The sequence below is a fragment of the Melospiza georgiana genome, chromosome 1 (assembly GCF_028018845.1).
Source record: "Melospiza georgiana isolate bMelGeo1 chromosome 1, bMelGeo1.pri, whole genome shotgun sequence".
NCBI classification, from domain to species: Eukaryota; Metazoa; Chordata; class Aves; order Passeriformes; family Passerellidae; genus Melospiza; species Melospiza georgiana.
In genome coordinates this window covers 137,911,919-137,937,715 of record NC_080430.1, presented here as the reverse complement: position 1 = coordinate 137,937,715, position 25,797 = coordinate 137,911,919, and the positions used below count along the sequence as shown (strand labels likewise).

Sequence of the window (25,797 nt, the reverse complement as noted above, 5' to 3'; positions counted from 1 at the left end):
ATACAAAACACTCCCAAATGGCCTGACAGAAGGTGTAGAACAAGCCTCTATACCTGAGATGAAGGACATGCATCTGAAACATGTGGACAAAACCAGAGCCAATAATCAGCAAAAATGGGAAGCAGTTCCTAAAGGACAATAAAACACAGCCAACTTTCCAGCAACTGCCAGATGTCAGCCATTCACCTCCCCAGAGGCACCACTATGAAATCTATTTCCCATTTTCAATGGTGGTTTCCTTTTTCATTTTAAGTGCATTATGATTCAATCATGGGGTGACAATAGACACTTCTTTACTTAAGGCTGATACCAGCCCTACATTGTAAATCCAGTTTTCAACATTAGGTCTGATAATACTTTAAAGTTCTGCAGAGGAGACTGAAATTGTGTACACAAAATCTCATTGCAGTGGGGAGTCAGCTTCTATTTTTTTTTTTAAGTAGAGATTTTTTAGGACGTGGTGCAGCAATAAACGCAAGGTAAACAGCAGTGGGATGGTTTCCATGCTTTGCTGCTCATTTTCAGGTTTCCATCTGTTCTATTTATCAAAGCTGAGGATGGGTCTCTTCTATTATCCTCCACCACTGCATATCCTGAACCTACTTCCTAATCAAGTTTGTTTACAAATATTCATTAAATTCCATACTTTCTTGGCCTAGACCAGGGTACCACAAGCTGCAATTACAGCAATCAGTGTATTGATTATTGTGAAACATGGCTATCCTGAGACCAAAGTTAAAGTAACAACTATTGCCATAACCAGTAACTACAACATCAGAGCACCCAGGGATCACACCACTATCTCTAAATTCTTATACCACCAGTTTTAGACCTAAACAACACACACACACTGTAATAACAATACAATAATTCACACACTGTGAATTATTTTACTATGACCTGTGTCAAAGTATTTTCATTAAAAATGAAAGAGTAAAAACACTTTTTGCTAAAAAGGGTTATTATTACAGGTCATCAGAAATAGCTAATAAAACAAAAGATGGAAACCTGTTTTCACTGCAATTCACTAATGCTGTGATACAGAAAGTAAAGAGACAAGTGCCCTGATTATTTTGGTTCTCAGCAACAGTAACTGAAACAACCATCAGCAGGCAGTGAGGAAGAGCCCTGTCAACGAATGGCAACGATTTTTTGACACCTTTAGCACAAACACTTAAGACAAGGACCAGGTCCCCCTGCACAAACACAGAGCAAGAGTCAACCCAGACCTCAAGGTACTCAACTGCTGAGCTCCACAGCAAAGACAAAGGAGGATCTGAGGAGAGGCAACAGCTGAGAAAACAGCCACCCCCATAGTTAGCTCCACATCAAGAGACATGCACAGAGTTTAGAGATGAGTGGGAGTCTGGGGCTTCTACTGAGCTGAGGGCACCTGGAGCCTTCACACCGGGCACAGAGCTCAGGAAGCACCATCCATTTGCGGCTGAGTGATGGGTGCTCCCTGCCCCAGCCAAGGGGTCCCTTGACAACACCTTCTCAGGGTCTCTGGGCATGCAAGGCCCAGCTGGGGACAGCCAGATGCTGCTCAGCCCTTCCAGCTCTCATCCTGCCTCCAGCAACCCTGAAACAACACTGACAGGCAGATGGGACAAGGTGATGGGCTACCCTCAGCTGAAGGTGAACAACCACCCCCTGCTATCAACAGCTTAGGTACTTGTTCCTTACACACCACATCTGCAAAAGCCATATTCCAAGGAACAAAGCTGAGATTTTATTACTGGTCTCTGCAAGTAAATTTTGGGAAGGCCATAGAGAAGTAATTGCATTTGTGTGCGTGTGAACTCACAAATTAACCCCAGGAACTCTGTTTATGGCAGGGGGGTCATTTACTAGGAGAGGTGAGAGCAGCAAGCACACGTAGCCCTGACTTTGATGTGTCACCCACCTGCCTTCCCACAGCTCCAGCCACTTGTGTGCTTTGATTCCCGAGCCTTCCCCGCCACCACTTCACTCAGCTGCTTTCATCTTGCCACAACAACAGCCCGTGAGGAGAAAGGGGGAGAGGAAAGAGGTGAGAAAGAGAAATAAAAAGAGAAAGATTTGGGGCTGGAAAAGTCAGCTTGGTAGAGGAATCTGGAAAGAACTGACATGCTGTCAGGCAGAGATGAAAGCACTAGAAATAAGGGATGGGTCGCTCACTTATTAAAATCGTGGTATGATTCTAATCAGGAAAGCACATCTTTGGCACCTCCTTGAAATCCCTCCGATGAAAGAGCCACCCAACAATCTGGGACACCTAAATTCAGTGCCATTTTTATCTTTTGTCAAATATGCATAAAAGCTTCTGAAGACAACTATTCAACACAAAACTGTAACAAAAAGTATTTTAAAATCTTACTTTAACTGATCCACAGGCCACACTGACTATCAAACCTGAAGTGATGCCAGGCAGAGAAGAGAAACCTAACACCAGCCTGAAGTAAAACTTGCAGAACTGTAGTAAAAAAGCAGGCAGGGACAGGGGATGAAGAACAGTTACTAAAATGCAGGACTGCCTGAAATATTTCTCTATCTTCAGAAATTGTTGCCTTGAAATTTCTACCTACTTCATTCACCTTAGTGCTATCAGATTTTTTATTATCCTCAGTTTTGAGAATTTGTCTGGCACTTAGTATGCAGGAGCAGCGCACAGGAATAGATCCTGCTGCCACAGATAATGCGGTTCTAAGGGAAACCCATCAATTGTTAATGGCCATGCAAATTGTTGAAACTAGAGAGTTATTCACAGTTATCTCGCTGTGATTTGGTAAGTGTCCATGCCTGATGTGATCACACACTTGATATATTATTCCATTACAATTCAAGGAGTAGTCTTAGCTTTTGAGTTTAGAGAAAAAAAAAGTGTAAGGGCGTGTGGAAGGGTGAAGGGATATTATTTGTTTTAAATTATTTTGAACAGTTATACACACCTTCTTATGTAAAGTATGATAAATCCCTTCCTGCAACTACAGTCATGCCTTACTGAAACATTTAAATCCCCCCGATCAGAAACTAAAGGAGCTTAGCATGCAACTTTAGAGCATGATCCTGTGAAGCACTTTCTTATGTTTCAACCATACACATGGTGCACACATCCTCTGTGGCACTGGATCTTCCAGCTGCAGTTCACACCCTTTTACAATTTCTGATCAGGGTTTTCTACTGCTTATGCAAAAATTTGCTGGCATTTAATAAGCTATAGGCGTCTCCTCAAATCCATAATGCATTCACTCTCTCTTGCAGCAGCAACCTACTGATCATTAATTTTCAGCTTTATTGCAGCTCCAACATTTCAGCTGCCTTTTTTTTTTTTGCATCTTGTCTGAGATTTATTACTTCTAGCAAAGTGTACTTCAGTTTTTTCTATTTTGTTTGCTGATTTTTAAACTGCCCTTAAGGGGGAAGTGTTACTGTTCTTTATAAAATAATTCTGAAATCACAGTATTAAAAAATAAATCCTATAATTATGTTTCCCATTAGGATTAGATAAATTACATTTAATTAAAAGAAAAATCTGCTAGCACCCAGCACAATGGTTGGTGGCAAACTCCTAAGAGTTAAACATTCATGTGTTTATCTTCCTGAAGCAGCTGACTGAGCCTATGAGCAGGCACACCAAAACAAGCCTTCAGAGATATAAACTCAGACATTGTAACAAAAATTTCTCCCTCCCTTCAGACAAAGATTCTGATTTTTAGAAGCAGTCTCTGAATTTATTCTTCATTACTACAAAAACTACAATTCTGATGGGCTTTCTGGTAGTAACACACTGAACTACCTGACTGCACCACGAATTCCAGTATTGTGATAAAATATCTGCAATTATTTGCCAGGCAAAAACCAGTATCAGAAGTCAAGATCTTCTAGGAGAATGAAGAAAAACAGGATTCCTACCCAAACACTGCCACGCTCCCCAGTCTCCCACACTGCTGCTGGTCAGGTGATGTTCTCCATCAACCTGAAGGCTGCAGGGGTCATAACACACATTGCAGCTCCAGCAAACTATTTATACCATGCTCCTTTTTACAGCCTCAGAGAACTAATTATTAACAGGATAGGATCCCCCACAGATACCCTCAGCAAACACTACGGTATGCAATTTTCCTTTAGGAATTTACTGCTACGCGCAAGCCGTCAGCATCACGCTCTCAATTTTGTTTAGGAGCTGAAGAATGATTGATCTTATTGATTTGTGTCAACAGTCTGACATGGCCATATCGACCAGCTGTAATTTCGTAGGAGGAGCTGGGAAGGGAAGTGGAGACTGCGTTCTCTGTGGCACATCACCCTGCCCAAAGAGAAGATGATGTGAGGGATCCTGGTGCAGCCACTGGCGGGACCGCACTGGGACTCGAACCGACACAAGCGAGCGACGAGAGATTTCCCACGACCGTGTTTACAGCAAATCCACTGCTAAACACCCAAATGTATAATTATAATCTATTATAATTATGCAAAGAAGTAACATTTCAGAAAGGCCTTCTCATTTCCCATTCTTAGCATTGAATACTTTTGTTTTGCAGCCAATCAACTAAATTAGCCCTAATTCTGTTTCATTCATAAACACAAAGAGGATATTAGAGGGGGAAAAAAGTGAATAAATGGAAAATTCACTTAGGAACCCAGGAATTATTTTGTTCTCATGTATTTCTGGACTAGAAACCATCATGGAGAAATAAGGCAACTTACAGAAGCTTTACTGAATTTGCTGACTGCACTGCAGGAGTCCTTGGGACAAGTGATCAGGAACAACAGCGCTTCAGTGCCTGAGAAAGCAATGGTCTTTGGTAGCAGCTGAGTGAAGCAAGGAGAGTTAAAAGGTTCCTATACAAACATGTCCTCACTCAGGACAAGTAAAACCCAGAAAAAAGCTTTAGAGGCTATTTGTCCTCACCAGACACACAGAGGAGAGCTGCTAGAGCTGCTTTGTACTGCTTCTGACAACTGTCACCTTTTATTGGAAAATAATTTTAGACCGATGCTCACTGATGCTTCCTGAGAAGGGGATACAGAAGTAGTATTTCAGTTTTACGCAGGCTTTAAACATTATAAAGCACTAAAGTAAACCTCTAAATTGCCTAGGAAAAGCAATGACTCCTTTCCATTTTAAAAGCATATGGAAACATAAGCATGGTTGCCAGTGGCAATCCTGACTGTCAGACTGCAGGCTTGAGACATCCAGGCAAGAGAAGGCAGGAGTTCCTGCAACAGCTCGGCCAGCACCTCACTTCTCCCAGGGACTGCAGGAGGGTTGAGAAGTCTGTCTCACTGGAGTATGAAATGGGGGCCTTATTTCCCTGACACAAACATCCCACCCCTACCACCTTTCAGGGAACCTCCATTTAGCATCCTGGCCAAGGAGACAGCACCAAAACACCCGAAAAACTGAAGGTAAATCTCAGCAAGAACTGGTGGGAGAGACAAGTGCAGAAACACAAGATGTTTAAAGAAAACAGCCTCTTCTTTCTCCTATTATTGAGCAGGCCTAACCCTCCTGACTGGCTTACAGTTATGTTTTCTTGTTCTAAGAAATGATAACATTTTAGGAAATCAGATTGCACTTGGAAAGCCATCAGCCTGGCAGCACTCATATTAGCTTTTTCCCAGAAAAGCAGTTAAGACAACATTTTGCTGAGATAGGGCCTGTATTACTTACAACACTATTTCCCCCTTCCCATGTGAAATGAATCTCTTCTCTTTCATTCTCATTTGGAATTAATTTCTTAAACTAATTTCTCCTGCACCACAGCAGTAGGCTGATCTCCCACCTTTTGGCTTTCAAACACCCTCCCAGGCTATGTGGCTCCCCAGCCACACTACCAGGATAGTTTCTTCTAGTGCAGCTGTCAAATTGTTACAAATTATAATTTGTCGTAAAAGTGGAAGAAAGGACTCCCACCATTCTCTGGCTAGAATCTTTAATAGCTCCTGTGCACACCTGGGATCTCAGGCACCCCCTGCCACAGCTCCCTCCCTCCCTGGCTTCTCTAGAGACTGGGGGTGACTTGTATCAGCATTACATAGTAGCAATGCTCCTTACAGTTGACTGAGGAGGCTCCCAAATTAAGGGCAAAACAGTGATGATACTTGTCCTGTTTGCTCCTGAAATTTGTAATGAAAAAGAGCAACACAAAGCCTCACATAAAAGCACAGCATAGCTAGGTCAACACAGGAACAGGAACAAATCTACAGCTCAATGAAACCTGTATGTCCCAAATACATGGAAATGTGTCAAGGTGTAGAACCTTAAATATAACCTAAAGTTATACTCATACATTCCCACAGGCTAAACTAATATCCATATGACATGAGACAAGAGTATAAATCCTGCATTATCATCTAGATATAGCCAAGTCCATGAGCAGTCAGTCACCTTAGCAGCTCAGAACACCATTTAACTCCATTCACAGGCCAGACAGTTGTCCATGTACCTACCAATTATTCTTCTCTGGTTAGCAAAAGAGTTTGTTTACCCAAGACCACAAAACTCTGTGGATTTTCTGAAAGAAAGCCTTCAGAGAAAAAAGGAAAACAATCACAGATAATACTCCAGAAATCATCAGATTACAGCACATTCTCTTGACTCACATCTGTTGAGTAAATAAGTGCTTCGTGCGGACCAGTTTCATTTACTTCCCTCTCCTGCAAGCAGCTGCTGGTTTACTTTCCTGCAGGCTGTTCCAGGACTAAATGTGGGGCAAAAGGATTATCTGCAGCAGTCAGAGCAGCAGTCGCTTCCGTTCGGGTTTGTCTCGAGCTGGGACTCCTCTTGTTCCATCCCATTCTCCCAGTGAGATGCAACACTTCACAGATGCATGGATGCAAACAGGAACACCCTCAATGCAGCAGGGAGCAGCAGGCAGCTGCACACAACTCACAGAGAATCCCAAATTCAGCCACCTCTCTCCCTTGGGAGCAGTTTCAGTGGTTACTTTAGGCCACTACAGAACATCCTGCAGAAATCAGACTTTGCCCTGTGAAATACCCAGACAGGGAGGGTAAGAAGGCAGGAACACCAAGGGATGCTCTGCAGCACCTACTTGCTGAGGCCACCTCACTGGAGGCACAAGAGGACTTTCTCTTGCCAAAATAGGTAGCTGGACCTGTTACTCTCAGCTCCATTCTGATCTGGGTTCAACAAGCCCTTGAAACTACTTGTTTCCAGATTAATTCTACTTCAAATGATGACTCAGATAATCTTTTTCTTTGAATTTTGTTCTGTCATCAGGTGTCTCTTCGATGATGAGTATTTATCGATAAACTATCCTAGATCAATTTTCCTAGGCAAGAAAAATAAAAGCAGAGCCCCTTGAGCTGTGAAAGCTGTGCTGACATACATTCTGCATGCAGAAAACATCTGCTGCAGACCAGATCACCCATCTACTGTAATGCTTTGTCACCACACAGCCTCATATGAGATGCTTCATAGAAAGACACAGAAAGGCCTGGGGCAACCAATTATAATAATAACTCACCCCACAAGAAAACTTAATTACTTGAGGTTAGGAGGGCGCCTGGTTTAAGGCCCGCGGGCAGGGTGGGCTCCTCTGCCAGTGCCTGACCCTGCAACCCGGCCACACACGCGGCAGTGCCCAGCACCGGGAACACCGGGAACACGCACAAGGATCCACCCGCTGCCACGCACGGATCACCCGTTCCCCCACAGAGATCACCCGCTGCCCTGCACAGATCCACCCACTGCCACACGGATCACCCGCTCCCCCACACAGATCACCCGTTCCCCCTCACAGATCCACCCACTGCCACACGGATCACCCGTTCCCCCACACGGATCCACCCGCTCCCACACATGGATCCACCCGCTCCCACACACGGATCCACCCGCTCCCACACACGGATCCACCCGCTCCCACACACGGATCCACCCGCTCCCACACACGGATCCACCCGCTTCCACACACAGATCCACCCACTTCCACACGGATCCACCCGCTCCCACACACGGATCCACCGAGGGAAGAGCCTGCTGCAAGCAGCCAGGCTCAGGAGTGCACGGCTGCCTGTGAGCTCAGGGATGCCCCTGTTGCCCCTGCTCCCAGCTCCTGTCAGGGCATCAGCCTGGAGCCTCTGGAAGCTCCTACCCCTCAGGGCCCTACTTGCGTTAAATCAGCATCAACAGGCACATAAGGACACTCTGCAATACATACAGAGAGCAAGAGGAAGAACACAATAGAGCAAGTCCTATATTCTCAGACATTCATTAAAGCTTTGTTATTTACCTGTTTACTGCATTTTGGATAAATGTATTGTAAACCAGGCAAATTTCCAGTTCCTCAAAAAATCAATATTTAAAAGTAGTCTGGTGAGGACAGGTCTCTGTAGGAGCCAAGTTACTCTGGGAAAATGCCCAGCAGTCCCAGTAGTTTTTGAGTTTTATCCAAGCTCCCAAAACAGCCTGGTGATATACAAGATGCCCTGACTGGTCCCCATCTCACTTCAGATGTCCTGAACAATAGCCACCCTGACCCTGGATGATTTCTCAGACCCATCCTAAATAGCTGCAAATGAGCTGCCTTGTGAAGGCTTTTAGATAATTAAAAAAATAATCCAGTGAGTGATTAAGTGTGGCATTTACATTTGTATTTTAGTACAGTACACGGAAGCTCAGTATATTACAAGTACAAGAATTTCACCTTTGTTTGAAACATGCACATACATGCATATGGAGCATTCACATTACCATCACATGTTGGACAGGCAAGCCTAAGCCTTATTTCACATTCTCCTGCCAGTCTGCTGAGTGGCAGTCATCCCTCATGTGTACTTCTACCACTTCTTTATTTCAGTATGTGTATTTTATTCCTAGTGGGAAGGAAGCAAAACTAAAACCTGCTTTTCTTCCCATTCTGTGCCTATTGCGTGAGTGACCATCACTCATGCTTTTCAAGGGTGGCAGGTTCAGCTGCGATTGGCACATGTTCCACCAGTAGAGTGCACACCAGGTAAACCTACCGGGTACCAGGCACCAATGAAAATGTTCAGCTGGGTACATTCTCCTGTAGAAGCACACATCCAGCCCTGCCTAGTGCTACTGTGTGCCCTGCAGAGATGTCTCCCCGGTGTAAGCATGCAGAGTGTAAGGTGCTGCTGCTCTCCCCTTCTGCCAGCACCCACAGCCCCAGACAGATCCGTGAGCAGCTCCTGCCATAGGCTCCTCCTCCACCACCACATGCTTCCAACCTCCTCCGGCAGAACCAGTCCCACTCATGAGGTCCTGCATGTTTTACCTCCTTTCCTCAGGTCAGTCATGATCACACAGGCTTTTTGAGCACTGACCAGTCAAAAACCTAGTCCATAAAGAACACCTCATTATCCTATTTGTCCTCCACCATAGCTCACTTTTCTCCAAAAACACATTTTTTTCTCACTTTTCCTCCTCCATTCTACTCCTTTTTTTTTTCCCCTTTTGCTTCATTCTCATCATTAACTTTAGATATCAAGCACGGATGAGGAAAAAGTCTCTCTGCATGAGCTTCTGGTGAGACCTTATGCTTTTTGATACTATCTCTGCTACCCTCTCCCATCCTCCGAGGGCAGGGTTGCTGCAGGTCAGGGGATATACCACAGACATTATTTTACTTTCCTAGAAAGATTCTCATTTTGGTGCAAACTTCTTCTCTGCATCTGGCTTCACTAGAACATCACATTCCTCCATTTCTTTTGGTATCCACAGTCATTTATATTACCTTCCAAAAAGTAATTATTTGGAACCAGTTAAGCCTGTATATGAATTCTGCCTTTGTTTAAAACACATTGTACATATGTATATATTTAGACCGTCATTAAATATTTAAGAGGCTGTCTTCAAACTTCAGCAGCAGCAGCTTTTATTCCCTTAACCCTTTGTGAAATGGAAAGCTTGAAGCTGAAATCTTATTGTGGAGGAATTCAGAAAGCCCAGCTGCCTTAGTGCTGGGTGACAAAGGCCACCTCTGACAACCAAGGACACTGTAAAGAAAACCAGAGGTTTTCTTTGTTTTCTTTTATATCCTGTTTGCCAGCGGTCTAATCATGATAATGTAATTCATTTTAGTCTGCCTCAGCTTTATCTGCTGAGATGCATAACTAGGATGCAAATTAATTAGCTGTGACATACAGATGGATCTTTCAATACAATTCACAGAGACAGTCAAATACACACATGCCCATCCATGCTTTCCCCAAACAAAGAAAGACACTCTACACATTTTTCCAGAGGTCAGGAAGTCACCTTGCTTGGCCTTTTCAATCTCCTAGAGAGGAAACACCACATCCAGCAGACAGGTGGACCTCATGTGAACCCAATATCAAATGTTACACTCTAGATGAAACCCCATCACAAATTAATTTGATTTGTGCAGCCCCACACCCAACACATCATAACACCACTACCCTGCTAACACAAGGTCAGCACGTTTTAAAATCTGGTCACCTAATTTACCTGGCTTGGCAAGGCCTCTAACCTAGACCAAATCATTCATACATCACCCTGGCAAGCACTGGTATCCCAAGACCAGCTATCCATGGCCAGGGCACCTACACTACTGTCTTTCACATGAAGTGGTGTAAGTATCACGGCAGAGGATAGAAAAATCAGAAAAGCACAATATGCAACTGCCAATTGTATATGGATATGCCAACAGACGTATCCTGGAGAGTATGTTTTTCCTTTTTTTTTATTAAAACCATGAAGATGCATTGTTAAACCCAAGTCCCAAATGCCTCACAAGAGCCACTCCATGTGCAGTTTTCAAGGCCCAGATATATTTAGAGACACTTCTTTCCAAGCACTACAGCCTCACTGATGATCAGATGCTGCTTTATGTGGGATGTGGGAAAAATGGAGTTCTTCCCACAGCTTTCACATCTGAGTTACACATCAGCACAGAAGCATTTCAACTGGACAGCTGTGTCATGCTACCTTGGGGATGTGACCCTAGCAGACTTTATGAAGGGAGTGGAGCCCCAGGCACGGTCCCTGCGGGCACAGAGGAGGCAGCAGAAGACACAGGGGCTGGCAGGACGCGGCGCTGGCAGAGCAGCAGATGGCACACTCGGCTGTGCATCGGCACCGAGGCACCGGGGGAAGGGGCAGCAGCACACCCCGTCAGGTGTCCTCGCTCCCCTAAGATGCGGGGTCAAAGAGCTGCACGTCTGCTGCAGTCCACTAGAGCAAACCCCTCCACCTCAGCAGCCTGAGGCAGACTGAGCTTGCCTCAGTTCTTGGCGTAATCTTATTTTCTTGACAGCATCAGTTTTTAGTTCCTGTCTTTTAACAGCAGCATTGCAACAAATGTTGAAGCCCCCCACCCCAGATCCAGCTGCATCCTAGCAGCGAGTGTGCTTCCTGTATGAACAGCGTGGCATAGTGTGTACAGCTGGGTGCGTGCTATCCTACCCCCGAGGGCTGCTATAGACAAATCTCACCACAATAAGTGGCAAAGACACTTAGGGGGAGCAGAACTCTCAGGGAGAGGTCTATCTTTTATTAGACCAAATGGTATAGCTGTAAAAAAATCAGACTCACACCTGTGAAACCACAGGCAGGTATGTTTGGTTTTATGACAACTTGACAGCACATACACTGTAGTATACAGCAAATAAGCAGGATATTCCCCCATCTGTAAATTAGCTCCAATTGTCCAGATCCAAAACCAAAAAACCAATACACCCTGAAAGCCTGTAACTGTCAGGTCTCCCTTCTTTCCCACAATGCATATATTCCCTGAAGGAGATCACAAGCCAAAGGGACTCCCAGGTGATAAATAACATGAGCTTAGCTTAGTATCTCTACTGATCATTTGGCACTGATGCTGTATCACCTGCACATGTGCATTATTTCACCATTTGCCCATCAGTTTCCTGAAAATGAACGGGATTAAAAGTCCACTGAGTATTTGCACTGCTCTTTCCTCCCCCTCTGCAGCAGAATTACAGTAACCAAAAGGTGAGCAGAGTTCACGCAGGCTTCTCGACTTTGCAATGCTGACCTTCCCGGTCTCTTCCCAACCCCCGGGGATAGTTTCGGTGGAGAAACAGACAGCCAGTCGGAAATTTTCATCAGTATTAATGCCAGCGTAGTTTCTTCCCAAATGCTCTCCAGAAGTATTTTTCCACCCACGTTCCCCTGTGCACCACAAAACCCTCCAGCCGCTGGCAGCTCTGGGTGCAGCTCCACTGCACATCACGCACTGCTGTACGGCTGGTCTGTTTTAATTCAGCGTGTAATCCGTGCTACCCAGGAAATATTCTCATGTGAAAAACTTCATATACAGGAACCTATTCTGCAGCAAACATAGCGGTGGTCGGCATTTAAATAAACTAATCAGCTGCAAAGGGCTTAGTCAGCATCGCAATCCTGGAGGTAATTCCCAGAAGCGATTTTCCCGGCAGCTATATATACAAACCTAAAAAGCAGACTGGAAGACAAGGGCAGCAGCACAGCGAGACAAAATTTGGCTTCACAGTGACATTACCAACAAATAAAAAAGAAAGTCGAGGAAAGGTAAGCAACCAGGCATTCACAGAAAGCACACACTGAGCTCGCATCACTGGTGTATCCTCTCACATGTGAAAACCAGAAACTCAGACACAGGACACAAACATAGCCAACACTCCTTCTTTCACTGATACTGTGCTGGTTTGAACTGAAAGGAAAAACACGGCAAGGCAAGTTACAGACTTGTCTGTGGAGATACACAGACACAGGTCACACGCCAGGCAGTGCTTTTTGGAGAGCGCATCCCTCAGCAACAAACCCACTCTGGGAGCCTGGCTCACATGCGACCTGGAGAGACCTGAAGACTCGTACAAACTTTGTCTCAGGGCAAGGAAGGCACAGGGCATCTGGCCTAAGAGGCACTGGGGGACAAAAAGCAGCGCCAAATGCCAGCGTATCCTCCAAGAGCACCTCGGCCGCTGGCAAGGTTTGGAAAGCCATCAGGCTGCGCATGCAGGTCACCGTCCCCGGGCAGGACACAGCATCGCCCTTCAGTGCCGCCGCGCCAGCTCCCCGGCCGAGGCAGCACGGAGCCGGCCGGCCGCCTCACGGGTGCCGGGAGAAGGCGCGGGCTCGCCCAAAGCAGCGATGAAGGCACCGGCTCGCCCAAAGCAGCCAGGAACGCCTTCCTCCGGCCGCCGCCAGCGCACCGGCACACATCTGCTCCCATCTGCCCGGCGGCGCGGCACGCCGGCATGCCCTGCGGACACACGCACGGGGAAGGGGCACCGCTCACTTACTTTTCGTATTCGGCGTTGTCTCGATCGCAGCGCGAATCCTTGTGCTTTTGCCAGTCTTTGCCATGCTTGCAGGTGGTCAGGAGGACAACATCCTCTCCGTTATGGACGTGATATAAGGCATTCCTGGTGTCTGACCCTATCCCCGTCAGGTACCTTTTCCCCTTGAATACCAACATGTACTTCCTGAGAGGAGGGATGGTGTTAAACCTCAAAAATCCCTTCTCCCCTCCTGTCCTAGGATGATCCTTAGAAAAGAGCGGGATAGAAACGTCAAAGTTGGGTCTGAAGTTTTCAGTACTGATGCTGGCTTTGGCCAGCATAGCCTGGCCAATGTCGAACCCCACATCCTCAGTGTAGTCGGGCCAGGTGCCGGAGTATAAATTAAAAATTAGGTGGTTTCTGCCGTTGTTCCACAGGTGGAGGCTCTGCACCTTGGAGCGGAGGTTGTGCACATACTGGGGCGAGAGCTGGTCTCGGTCCAGCGTGTCCAGGCTGAGGACGAAAAGGCAGGCCTGCCCGGGGTCCGAGGTGTAGAACCGGGAGCCCTCGATAGCGGCCAGGACGTTTTGGTAGCTCTCGGCGATCTTCTCCCCCTTCTGCTGCGGGTACACGTAGACCTTGAAGCCGTTTTTCCGGCACTGGGCGAAGTCGAAGCAGGACTCCATGCGGCAGCGGCGCCCGCGGTAGAGGCCGGCGCTGGCGTCCCGCCGCTGACGGGGGGAGACGCGCCCGCCGCCCTCGGGGCCCGGGCGCTCGGCGGGCGCGAAGGGCCGCAGGGCGTCGGGGAAGCGGGGCCAGGGCCGCTCGGCGCCGCCGGGGCGCGGGCCATGCCGGCTACCGGGCGGCGAGTGCCGGGCCGCCCGCAGCCGCACACCTCCCAGGTAGAGCAGCAGGGCAAGACAGGTGCCGGCAGAGAGCAGCGTCAGGTAGCGTTTTTTGGCCTGCATGTGTCCGGCGGGGGTCCGGGGGGCTGCGGAGGAAGGCGGGGGCAGCCCGAGCTCGCCGGGCGCCGCTCTCAGCTCCGCTCCGCCATCTTCCCGCCGGCGAGCGCTTCAAACTCTCTTCGCCCACCTCCGCTCGGCGCCGTTCCCCAAGCCGCCGGCCGCGGCCGCGCATGTGGGCGACCGCCGCAACTTTCTCGCCGCCGGTGTCTCAGGGGCGGCGGGCGGCGGCCCGGCGGCGGCCCGGCGGGGCGCCCCGCATGCACTCAGGGCCGGCCCCCCGCGCGGGGCGGGCACCGGGCAGCGCCGCTCCCGCCTTCCCGCCGCTGCCGGCGCTCGGCTCCGCCACGCTCCCGCCCACCCCTCTCCGCCCCGCGCCGCCAGCCCAGCCCAGCCCGGCCCGGCCCAGCCCAGCCCAGCCCCGCCGGCTCACAGCCCGCGGCCGCCGCGCCGCAGCCTGACAAAGCCCCGCATCGCCCGGCACCCCACGCCTGGCCCGGGCGTCGCTCGCTCCTCGCCTCGCTCCCGCTGAATGGCCCCCAGGACAGAGCAGCGGCGGCGAGGACCCTCCTCCCTCCTCTTCTCCTCCTCCCTCTCTTTCTCCTCCTCCCTCTCCTGCTCGCCCCTCCCTCCTTCCCCGCCTCCCCCGGGCCGCGGCAGCAGCGGCCGCCGAGCCCCGCGCTCGCCCACCCCGCCCGCCCGGGGCCGCGACCCCCGCCCGCCGCACCCGGCCCGCGCCGCCCCCGCCCCGGCCCCGCGCGCTGACCTCACCCCGCCGCGCACCCCGCGCCCCCATTGGCGGGCGTCACGTCCGGGGGGGCGGGGCTTCCGCCGCGCCCATTCATAACCCGGCGGGCGGGGGGCGCCGCTGCTGAGGCAGCACTGAGGGTTTCCGGGTGGCGCTGGCCCTGCCGGGCGCTTGGGGCTGCCCCGCGGGTGGCATTCGGTGATCCCTGGCTCGGGGGCTCCTTCGCCCCCCTGCTAGTGCAGCCTTCAGCCCCCGGCCGAGCGTGCCCCGAGCCGGCTCTGTGCCGGCGCCGCTGCCGCCCCCTGCCGAGTGCGGCGCCGCTGTGCTGGAGCGGCCCCGAGGGAACAGACCCGAAACCGGGGCTGAGACCTAAAAGCCCAGCAGCGAGGCGCCTGCTAGCGAGAGTTCTGTGTGCTGCGGGCAGAGCTGCGGACCGCGGTGGGGTCGGGGCCGGCCGGGACGTGGCTCCGCTGCCGGCGCTGCCCTCGCAGCCCGGGTGTCCCCGCCATGGCCATCGCCGGCCGGGGTGCGGTGTGCCCGGCCTCACTGGGAGCAGGCCCTCCGCACCACTGAGGCGGCTCCTCGGGGCTAGCAGATAGCAAAACGATGCTGATAAACGAGTGGTCTGTGGACAGCTGCCTAAGCACCCAGCCATCCCTGCAGCTACGTTTTTGAGCTTAACCTCATCTGCTCCTTGGCATTCAGTTCCTCACCAGCAGCCTGTGTTCTGGGAGAGCCCTCAGCTCCGGCAGGATGGCCTGCATGGCGAGCCCAGGCTGGAGGGGGTGGCGGGAACACAGCTGGGGCCCAGCTTGCTTTGGCACCCACAGGCTGGAAGGGATGATTGCAGCGCCAGTGGATGTATCTGTTTCAGTCCTGCTAGCTCAGCAGATAATAGTGGGGAAATTACCTGGGATGGGCTTCAAAGTGCTTGCACAAGACCCTGGGTGCTGAGTAACTATCCAATGCTAAAGTCTGTCCCAACCTGCTTTCCTTGTCATTCACATCCTACATTAGAAGTAGTATTGGATTTGCCTTTCTTGCACTGCAATTCCCCTCTCCAGCTGCCAGATATAGAGGGGTCTTGCACCACCTGAGGGACAGAAACTTCGCATCAGCCGAAAGCTTTCCTTCCCCTGCACTCTTCCCTGCGTGTCCCAAGAATGAGCCGAGGCTGCTGTTGTGTCCTTTCCTCTTGTCCCTGCACTGATGCTGGGTTGAGGAGGAGAAATGCATCATAATGTGTGTGAAGGCAGTGTCTCTTCAGGAAATGTGTTGAGACCTTAATAAGGAAGGGTACATTACTGATAGAAAAATGTGGGTCAATCCACACTTGGCTCCAGTTGGAGCCAAGAGAAGACAATTCTCTTCAAAAATAATTTGACTGTGGGAGGACTGTTGCAGGAAGAAGTTGGGAATAATAAGAAAAAGTCAGTTTCTGAGAGCAAAGTCATATTTGTATTTGTAGCTGATGTAGATTTAGGTATGGCAGTCAAAAATTTTGGACAAAGACCCACTAGTGGGGAAGTGTGATTAAATATTAATGGATTCGTTAGCCCTGTAGCCTTCTCTGAAACGTTTGTCACAGCTCACATTCCAGAACTGAGATGCTGTTCAGGAAAAAAGAGGTCAGCTTCTTGAAAGGTGAACCAAGGCAGCTCACAGAGGCACCTTCTGTCAGGCACAGGAAGGTGGAATCTGGAATCCCATTACTGCAAATTTGCTCTGCAAATTAAGCCTCTGGGGACCAGTTTCAAACAGAAAAGGAAGGCTGTGAGCTTTGCTGCCTGTGCCAAGGATGGTAGCTCTTGAAAATAGGTTTTGAGGATGCAGTGCTGGTGAGCCTGTGGTGCCATTGTGCTGCTCCCTGCAACAGGGAAGTGCAGGAGGGAAGTGAAAGCTGTTGGCTTTCCACTGCCCTGCACTTGAGGTAGCCACGCTGTTTCTGACTTCACAGCACCAGTAAATGCTTCAGGTTTGAAATATTTGCATCTGGAAAAAGGCGGTGAGGTTGTAATTTTAGACCACAGATAAATAAACCTCTGCAGATCACTGCTAGCAGGTTTTATGTGTAGGATTCCTGAGTTACATCTCCAGAGAGATCTAGATCCCATTGTGCCAGGCAGAACCTCCTCCAGGAGATGTGTGTGCCTGTACCTGGGGAGAGAGTGGCTCTGGTGATCAGTTGCCTTTTTGAAGGCCTTTCTAGACTAGCCATCACACACTGTTTAACTTTGCTGTGTCACAGACTGAAATCAGCCTGTGTCCAGCCCACTTCTGCTGCTGCTCAGGCCCTGTGGGCAGCGTGGCAGGAATCACACAGCCAGCCTTCAGTTCTTTGCCTGGAGAGTTTTCCACAGCCTGGGCAGGCACTGGAGGCTGAGCATTCCAGAAAAGGAAACCTACCTTTTCCTGCCTGCATCTGCCACCTGGCAGGTAGATGATGGAGCAGAAACCAGTGTATTATAGGAATTCTGCCTGAAGATGAGGAGGAATCAGTGGTGAAAAGGTATTTCAGTGTATCCGTGTGGCAAGAGCATGAGTAGCCGACCCCAGGTTTGCTCTGGCCACTGCTGCCTGCTAAGGGTCTGCAAGTTTGCAGGTGGCTTTTGACCCTGGTTCATTACCCTTTGTACTGTTCTAAATAATTTATATCTTCATGTGGCTGACAGTTGTCTGGGAATCTGTCCAAGCCTTTAAATGAAAGGCCAGGAGAGGGAATTGGTTTTCTATTTATGACTTTGTAACTTAACACCTGCCCAATCTGTGGCAAGTCACTTGGGGCCAAATTCTTAGAGAGGCACATTAGTGTGGGCTCCTCATTTTTGGGTCTCTTATGGTGTCCAGCTATAGCTTTAAATGCCTTCAAAAATTAATTCCTCAGAGTTCCTGGCTCAGCTGTCACTTAAATCTGGAGGTACCTTCCACTTTTTTAATGTCAAAAATTTCCTACTGCTTCCCACGCTTGGATGCATGTTAGTTTTGATGCTGTTGAGTAGTGTCCTTGACTGATTCACTGGGCATTAGATGTTTCTCCATCTACAGAGTTCAAATCTGAAGATAGAAACTTGTTTCTTGCACTGAAATCCACTCAAAACACAAGAGGAAAGTGCTCTCACTCTCTCTCACCTGTCCCTACCCTCCTTTTTTTTGATCTGGTAATGCTGTGTTTAAAGTGTTTGTCCTAGTAGGAGACCTCAAATCAGCCCCCCAATTTCCAGGAGAGCATCCTCTCTGAGGGGGTGGAATGGCACTCCCCTGCTGAGGCTGCCTTGTTACAGGAGCTTCCTGGGGTAATCACTGCTCTAGACTACCTGTGGGCCTCACATCTCCAGCTAAATGGGATTGATAATATTTTCCTGGCTAATAGAGCAGCATGAGAGCTGATTTATCACCACTGTCAAGTGTGTCATGATCCTAGGGGAAAAAGGATAAAAGTACAATGGAGCTAAGATGTTTGAAAGGGCTTGTTGACAGACACATGTGCAATTCAAAATTGTGACTCTGTTCCATGCTTAGCTCAAATCACCATTCTTTGTGCTGCACACATGCTTCTCCCTGGCTAAGTGCAACGAGGATTTCCAAAGATTAAAGCAAAGCCTTGCAGAACCAGCAGCCTGGAGCTCCAGGCTTGGCTCTGCCTTTATAAGCCTGACTTCTACAGATGCCAGGTACCTGCAGATGCCACTTTGGTTTGGGTGATCATACACAGATTGAAGAGCAAAGCTTTTAGCAGAAACTCTCACCTGGAGGCAGTGGGAGAGGAACTGACTCCTATTTGATATTTGTCCACCTTCTGGTAAGAGGCAAGGTCAGTGCTCTCCCTTTATTCAGTGGTCAACAATGCCAAGTTAAACTTTGGAAACCATTTTTTGAAGTTCACTCCCCCATCTGGAGAGAGTTAAGGCTGCCTTAAGAACTGTCTCTGCCTTCAAATTGCCCTTACCCAGGGTTGTGGTGCTTTATCAAAAAACAAAGGAAGAGGGGAAAAAAGGGGGGAGAGGAACACAAAAGAGTTGTTCGTGGAATGCTAATTTTCTGTTAAAATTATTCCTCATTGGGACAAATTGAAGTGATCTTTGCTCCACAAATTAATATTAATGCTATGGTTGCTTATCATGTCTTGGTAATAGCACATGGGAATAAAAATATTGACTCTTACCCATTAAAATAGCAGAGATGTAACTGTTTGAGCTTCAACATTGCAACAGCTGTTTCTCAGTTTCTCACATCCTCAGAAATAATTGGCTGTTTAAATGTGAGAAAATCACAGTGATTTTATAATTAGTTTATTATAAGGAAAATTTTTAAGGAAAAATGTAACTGCACTTTGTTAAGGTGAGTTGGAGGAATAGCAGTGTAAGCACCTGATTTACCATGATATTAAACAGATAGTAAAACCAAAGGCTTATAAATATTAAGATCTTAATCTCAAAGCAGAGCTCTGCTGGGCAAAAGCCAGAGACATACAAGGCATTGCCTAAAACTTGCTGTAGGGTCAGGGCCCTGTGTGCAGTGCTGAGGGTCTGAGTACAAGCAGCTGGCTCTGACAGTAGCATTGTATGAGATTTATTCCAGGATTTAACAGTCTGTGGCTATTTTGACTGCATCAATTCATAAAAGTTTCTCTTTGGTCCAACCTAATTTGGAAACAACATAAATCCATGAACATCTGAAGTGGTGGGGGTGGGAAAGCTCCTGGACTGCCTGAGTGCCTGCTCTCTCTCAGGTGTGACCAGGATTGGAGGTGACCTGGGGGCAGCCAGCAGCAAGGTTCCTGGCTCCCACTGGCTCTCCCTGCACAGAGCTGGCCCAGTTCCCAACCCAGGATATCCCAGGAAGAGACTTGGCCAGCAGCTGCTCTGGGGAAGGGCCTCCCCCCTCCCTGTCCTGCTGGGCAGGAGGTCTGGCAGAGGGGAGCGTGGGCAGCATCCTGCCAGAGGCCCTGCAGAGATGCCATGGGTTAAACCTCCACCTCCAGTTTTGGGCAGGAGCTGGCAAACACTTCCACTTTGTGAGTGAGTTTGTGGCCAGTGATCCCCAAGGAAGGGACAGGGAAGCGTTGAATGACTGCACGTGACACATTCCCATTCTGTCCCCAGTGTTTCATAAGGGCTTTTTTAATTAGCACTCTGCCTGTTGCTGCTCCTGGCATGTCCTTGGGTTTGGCTGGGAGTTCCCCTTGCTCCTGTGCTGGATGGAGAGCACGTGGGGCTGGTGCAGCCTGCGAGGGGCCTGCATGGAGCCAGCTGGGCTTTGGCCCTGAGCCTCAGTGGGACACAGGGTCAGCTCCAGGGACTCATGGGACACAGGGTCATGGGACACAGGGTCAGCTCCAGGGACTCATGGGACACAGGGTCATGGGACACAGGGTCAGCTCCAGGGGCCTCAGTGGGACACAGGGTCAGCTCCAGGGACTCATGGGACACAGGGTCAGCTCCAGGGACTCATAGGACACAGGGTCATGGGACACAGGGTCAGCACCAGGGGCCTCAGTGGGACACAGGGTCAGCTGCAGGGGCCTCAGTGGGACACAGGGTCAGCTCCAGGGGCCTCAGTGGGACACAGGGTCAGCTCCAGGGACCTCATGGTACACAGGGTCAGCTCCAGGGGCCTCAGTGGGACACAGGGTCAGATCCAGGGGCCTCAGTGGGACACAGGGTCAGCTCCAGGGACTCATGGGACACAGGGTCAGCTGCAGGGGCTGCTCAGACACAGCCACAGGGCTCCTCTGCAGCGTGTTTGCTCTGCAGGCTGCCAGTAGCAGCTGTGCACTGCAAAGGCAGCCTGGCTGCCAGGGGAGGCTCCTGGGGCTGCTGTCCCCGAGAGCACCAGCAGCCCTAGCAGAGCCTGTTTATTGGCTTTTCTTTCTTTGAGAAGTAATAACTTCCAGATTTACTGCTTTCTAACTGAGCATCTTTCAAAGTGGGTGTAGAACTATTTAAATAGCTTCTGTGGAGGTGGGATGAGAAATTGCTCTTATTCCATAGTCTGCAATCAGCACCAAACAAGCACTTTTCTCCACTGCACACACAAACAGGAAAGTATCTGCCAGCAGCCTCAGCACTTCAGATCTGATTTTCTGCCTGCTGGTGTAAGACACAAGGAATTTCACTAACATCAACAGAGTTTCAGTGGTGTCGTTTTATTTTATTTTATTCTAAATCCAGTTAAATCTCTGGTTTTTTTCACTCTAGGGACTTCTCAGTGACTGTGCTCTAGGAGAAGATGAACCCCCAGTGCAGAGCCAGTGCGTGGCTGCTGCAGCCCTTGCTTCCCAGCATAGCTGGGCCATGGCATGGTTCTGCAGAGCTCTTTGCCTGGGTTTTGGATGGCTCAAGAAACAGCTCTGTGACCCAGTTCTTCCTGGACAGCCAAATACATCCCACTGCACCAGAGAGAGGAACATTCCTGCAGGAGGGGGAGGCTATGGGTGTCCTGAGGTGCCCTCCTGGGATATCTGAAATTGCTTTTCCTGCTCACCTGTGGAAAGAGCCTCAAATCCAAGGGTGTGCAGAATAGACCTTGTTAAAGAGTGCAGGGCCCCAAACTTCTCCCTGCTTGGATGGAGCAGAAATGCAGTGGGGAGCAAAGAGTACAAAAAAGTCCCACACCCTCAGAGTTGTCAGAGGGGACAACAACCCCAATAAACCCAACAAAAGTCTGGGTCCTTGCTGAGTCAGTTCTGTAGCTGGTGATATGTGTATTTTCGTGTATGGCTTTTCTTCTGGTGCAAACATGGGTGGCAATCTGATTAGCTTATGATTCATGATTTGGCTAATGTCCCTACTTCCCCCAGTCCCCACCTGTTCAAATAACTATTACTGTAATGTGGGCTGTTAACTTGAAATAACTTTTCCAACCCCTTTGGTAAATGAGCTCTGGAAACTCTTTAAGTTTTGTCCAGAGGCAGAAGTTGTAATAATTTAACTGAAATTCTTTTCAATCCAAGTCAACATGGTGCAAAACTCTATGTGAGCATTTAAGAAGGAACAAGTTTACTTTGAGCTGTTTCTATTCAACTAATGCCATGATCAGACATGCTGTTCTGGGAGAGCCTGGTTTCCAGACCCTACTGCTTGGCACTGCTTCTTGCCAAGCCTATCCCCTCCCCAGCTCTGCCACACAGAAATAGGCTCCTCAGCCAGCCCTGATAGCAGGAGCCAGGTGAGCAAACTCCCATTCAAGGAGCCACAACTGATCTGGAATAAGGTGCCAGAGCAGGGGGAGGAGGGAGGGCTGCTCCAGGCAGTTTGTCTGTCAGGCCTCAGTAGAGCAGAGGGAGAGCCTGCACAAGCACCATGGTGGGTTGAGGCTGGTGACCTGAGCCACCTCTGCTACGGCCACGTGAGCAGGCTGGGCACTGCTCCTTTGGTCACCTGTCCTGTGCCCATCACTCACAGTACAGCCAACCCAGCCCGAGGGGTCACAGCAGCAGCTCCATGTGCCCTTTGCACCAGCTCCAACAGATCATCAGGCTTAGGACAACTTCCCAAAAGTCTTAAACCATGGAAGCAATACAGTAAAAAAAAACCCCAAAAACTAAGGAAGGAAATAAAGGAAATGCTGGTATTGAACTCACCACAGGATTCATTTAATCTACTCAACTGGAGATATTGCTACATAAAAGTTGGATCATTTTGAAGCACACATGCATTTCAGCCTCAGTGCATACAGCCCTCAGGAAGACCCTGCACTTGCCTGCCTCACCCCCTGCACAGCCCTCAGCCCCTGGTTTGGTGCCCTGTCATGCATTTAGCTCTCACTTCCTCCATTGCCATGGATGTGGCAGGTCCTCAGGTGAGGTCATCATGGGCACAGTGAGGGCCTCTGAGGCTCCCCAAAGCAGGTGGAAGGCAGCAGGGAGAGGAGCAGGTGTGGGACCATGCTGCTGCAGCCAGCACCCAGGTTTCTCACCAGGGTAGGTAGATGCTTTGCCCGTGGGTAAAAGCAGTAGGTTCACCAAGGAAGTGCCTCTCCATAGGTGGTGTGCTGATTTCATACCTGGCAAACAGCATTAATATAATACATCAAAGCTGGCTGCATTAATAGCAAACCAAGGGAAAGGATTTGCTATACATGCTAGCTACTTTTCAAATGCAAATGTCTGTTTTGAATCAGATTAGGAGAGAAGGAAGCCTAGAGAATGCCAATAATTAATACATGATAAAGGAATAAACATCCAGGGCATCAAAAGGTAAAACAATCACCAAGATGAAAGTAATCCATCTTCTCCACACAGCCTGCTCTGCTGCACAGAGTAAGTGGGTGTGAGTCCCCATCCCCATTTCCATAGGTAGGTGGTGAGTATAAACCCTGAGAAGCTGCTGAGGAAATAAGAAGGCTTCTCAAGCTCAGCCAGGGAAGCAGAGAATCCTTGGGCTGGGCTTGGCTTGTTGGGCTAAGCCCAGCTCAGCTCAGCTCAGCCCAGCTCTCCCCTGGGCTCACTGTGCTGTTGCAGAAAGGGAACCTTTAGCAGTCACTTCTATTCACTGGCAGGACCTTGCTCCCTTCAGGGTGGGCACAGCTGGCTCATGTGGCTTTAAGCCAGTTTAAAAAGTGGTGTTTGGATCTTCACTGAGCCTTGAGTAGACCTCAGACATGATTTGCCCTGGATTCTCTTCTTTCCCCCACATGAAAAGCTCACCAGCCTCTCCCTCTGTCCCCTCCCTCCCCCAGGCACATCGAGTTACAGCTGGGGTTACAGCAGCACCCTCAAAATTAACGTCTCCTCAACATCCAATTTTAAAAGAAGAGAAATAGGAAACTCACGGGAAAGTGGTAACAAATTCTATCCCCCTTCCATATTTCTTTCAATTCACATGGTGCTGTATTGGACCTTGGCAGTGCCTTGTGCTTTTATTTCTTCTTCAGCTTCCGTTGGAATTGCAGTGTTTACTCTGGCTTTGCACAGGGCACCAGGCTGTGTCAGGCTTTGTGTGTCAGTGGTAGCAGAGACCAGCAGGCCCAGCCAGCCCACTGCCCATGCATGTGGGGGTGAGCTTTGCTGAAGGCAGGCAGATATCCTCCTAATGTTTGGAAGCTGCTGTTCTCCAGGGAGCAAGAAGCCCTGTGGCTGCTGGATCACTGACTGGTCTGTGTACCAGTCCCTGGGTTTGGAGGGTCTTTATCTCACCAAGCAGTTACTTATTTTCAGCTCTAGATACCAGAAGAGAAACAGAAGCCTCTTCCCAGACCTCTCAGGACCTGTGTTGCTAACTTAAAGGTTTGCAAAGTTCCCCCAAATCAAAACATGGCCAAGTCATGGAACCACAGAAAGGCTGGAAGGGAACTTTCACAAATACCTTGTCCAGCCCCCTGCCATGGGCAGGGTCATCTTGCAATAGATCTGGTTGTTCAGAAGCTCAAAACCCCATCCGAACTGACCTTAAACATTTCCAGGGATGGGGCACCCACAACTTCTCTGGGAAACCAGTTATACTGTGACCACCTTCACAGCAAAGAATTTCTTCTAATATCTGTATTGGGTTTGCATGGCAAGACTCTGGTAGCAGGGGCACTGTAGAGGTGGCTTGTGTGAAAAGCTGCTGGAAGCTCTCCCATGGCCAGCAGAGCTAATCCCAGTCAGCTCCAGGGTGGATCTGCTGTTGGCCAAGGCTGAGACCAGCAGCTGTGGTAGCACTGCCTCTGTGATAGTGTATTTTAGAATGGAAACAAAAAAGAGATTAATTCAGAGTGTCCCTTGGGAAGCCGCCCTTAAAAATAAAGGAGTTCAGGAAGGGTGGGCTTACTTCAAGGCAGAGATCTTGAAGGCGCAGGAACAAACCATTCCTGTATCCCGAAAGATCAGTCAACGGGCCAAACGTCCAGCCTGGCTGGGTAAGGAGATCTTGGAAGAGCTTAGGAATAAAAAGAGGACGTATCAGAGTTGGAAAAAGGGTCAGGTCTCCAAGGATGTATTCAAGAGGGCTGCTAGAGTATGCAGGAAAAAAATTAGGGAGGCCAAAGCCCAGTTTGAACTCAGGATAGCGACCGCTGTTAAGGATAACAAAAAATGTTTTTATAAATATATTAATAGTAGGAAAAAAGGTAGGACCAGCCTTTGTTCCTTAATGGACACAGGTGGGAATTTAGTATTTACAGACGAGGAGAAGGCAGAAGTGTTTATTGCCTATTTTACCTCGGTTTTTAAAGAGAAGATGACTTGCCCTCAAGACTCCCGTCCGTCTGGACTGGTAGATGGTTTTAGGGAACAGAATGGTCCCCACATTATCCAAGAAGAGGCAGTTATAGAACTATTGAAATGCTTGGATATTCACAAATCTATGGGACCAGACGGGATCCACCCCAGGGTGATGAGAGAGCTGGCAAATGAGATTGCAAAGCCACTCTCTATCATTTACCAACAGTCATGGATTACTGGTGAGGTTCCGGATGACTGGAAGCTGGCCAATGTGATACCCATTCACAAAAAGGGTGCAAAGGATGATCCTGGCAATTATAGACCAGTCAGTCTAACATATATACCTGGCAAAATAATGGAACAGTTCATATTACGTGCCATCATGCAAAATTTGCAGGATGGCCAGGGTATCAGACCCAGCCAGCACGGATTTAGGAGGGGTAGATCATGTCTAACTAACCTGATCACTTTTTATGACCAGGTAACCCGGCTAGTGGATGCAGGGAAGGCTGTAGATGTTGTTTTTCTGGATTTCAGCAAGGCCTTCGACACTGTATCCCATAGCATACTCCTACACAAGCTAGCTGGCCGTGGTCTGGATAGGAATACCCTTTGCTGGGTTAGGAACTGGCTGGATGGCCGGGCCCAGAGAGTGCTGGTGAATGGTGTCACATCTAGCTGGCAACCAGTCACCAGTGGTGTCCCTCAGGGGTCTGTGTTGGGAC

General features: G+C 49.1%; 1 protein-coding gene across 1 annotated transcript in view; it reads right to left on the bottom strand.

Annotated features, from left to right (window-relative positions):
* EXT1 (exostosin glycosyltransferase 1) overlaps window positions 1-14,361 on the bottom strand; it is a 181,827-nt gene extending 167,466 nt beyond the window's left edge. Inside the window, exon 1 of the mRNA XM_058025315.1 lies at window positions 13,240-14,361. Coding sequence (XP_057881298.1) covers window positions 13,240-14,186 — 947 coding nt within the window. The 5' untranslated portion in view covers window positions 14,187-14,361. The remainder of the gene's footprint in view (window positions 1-13,239) is intronic.
* Window positions 14,362-25,797: the final 11,436 nt, after the last annotated feature.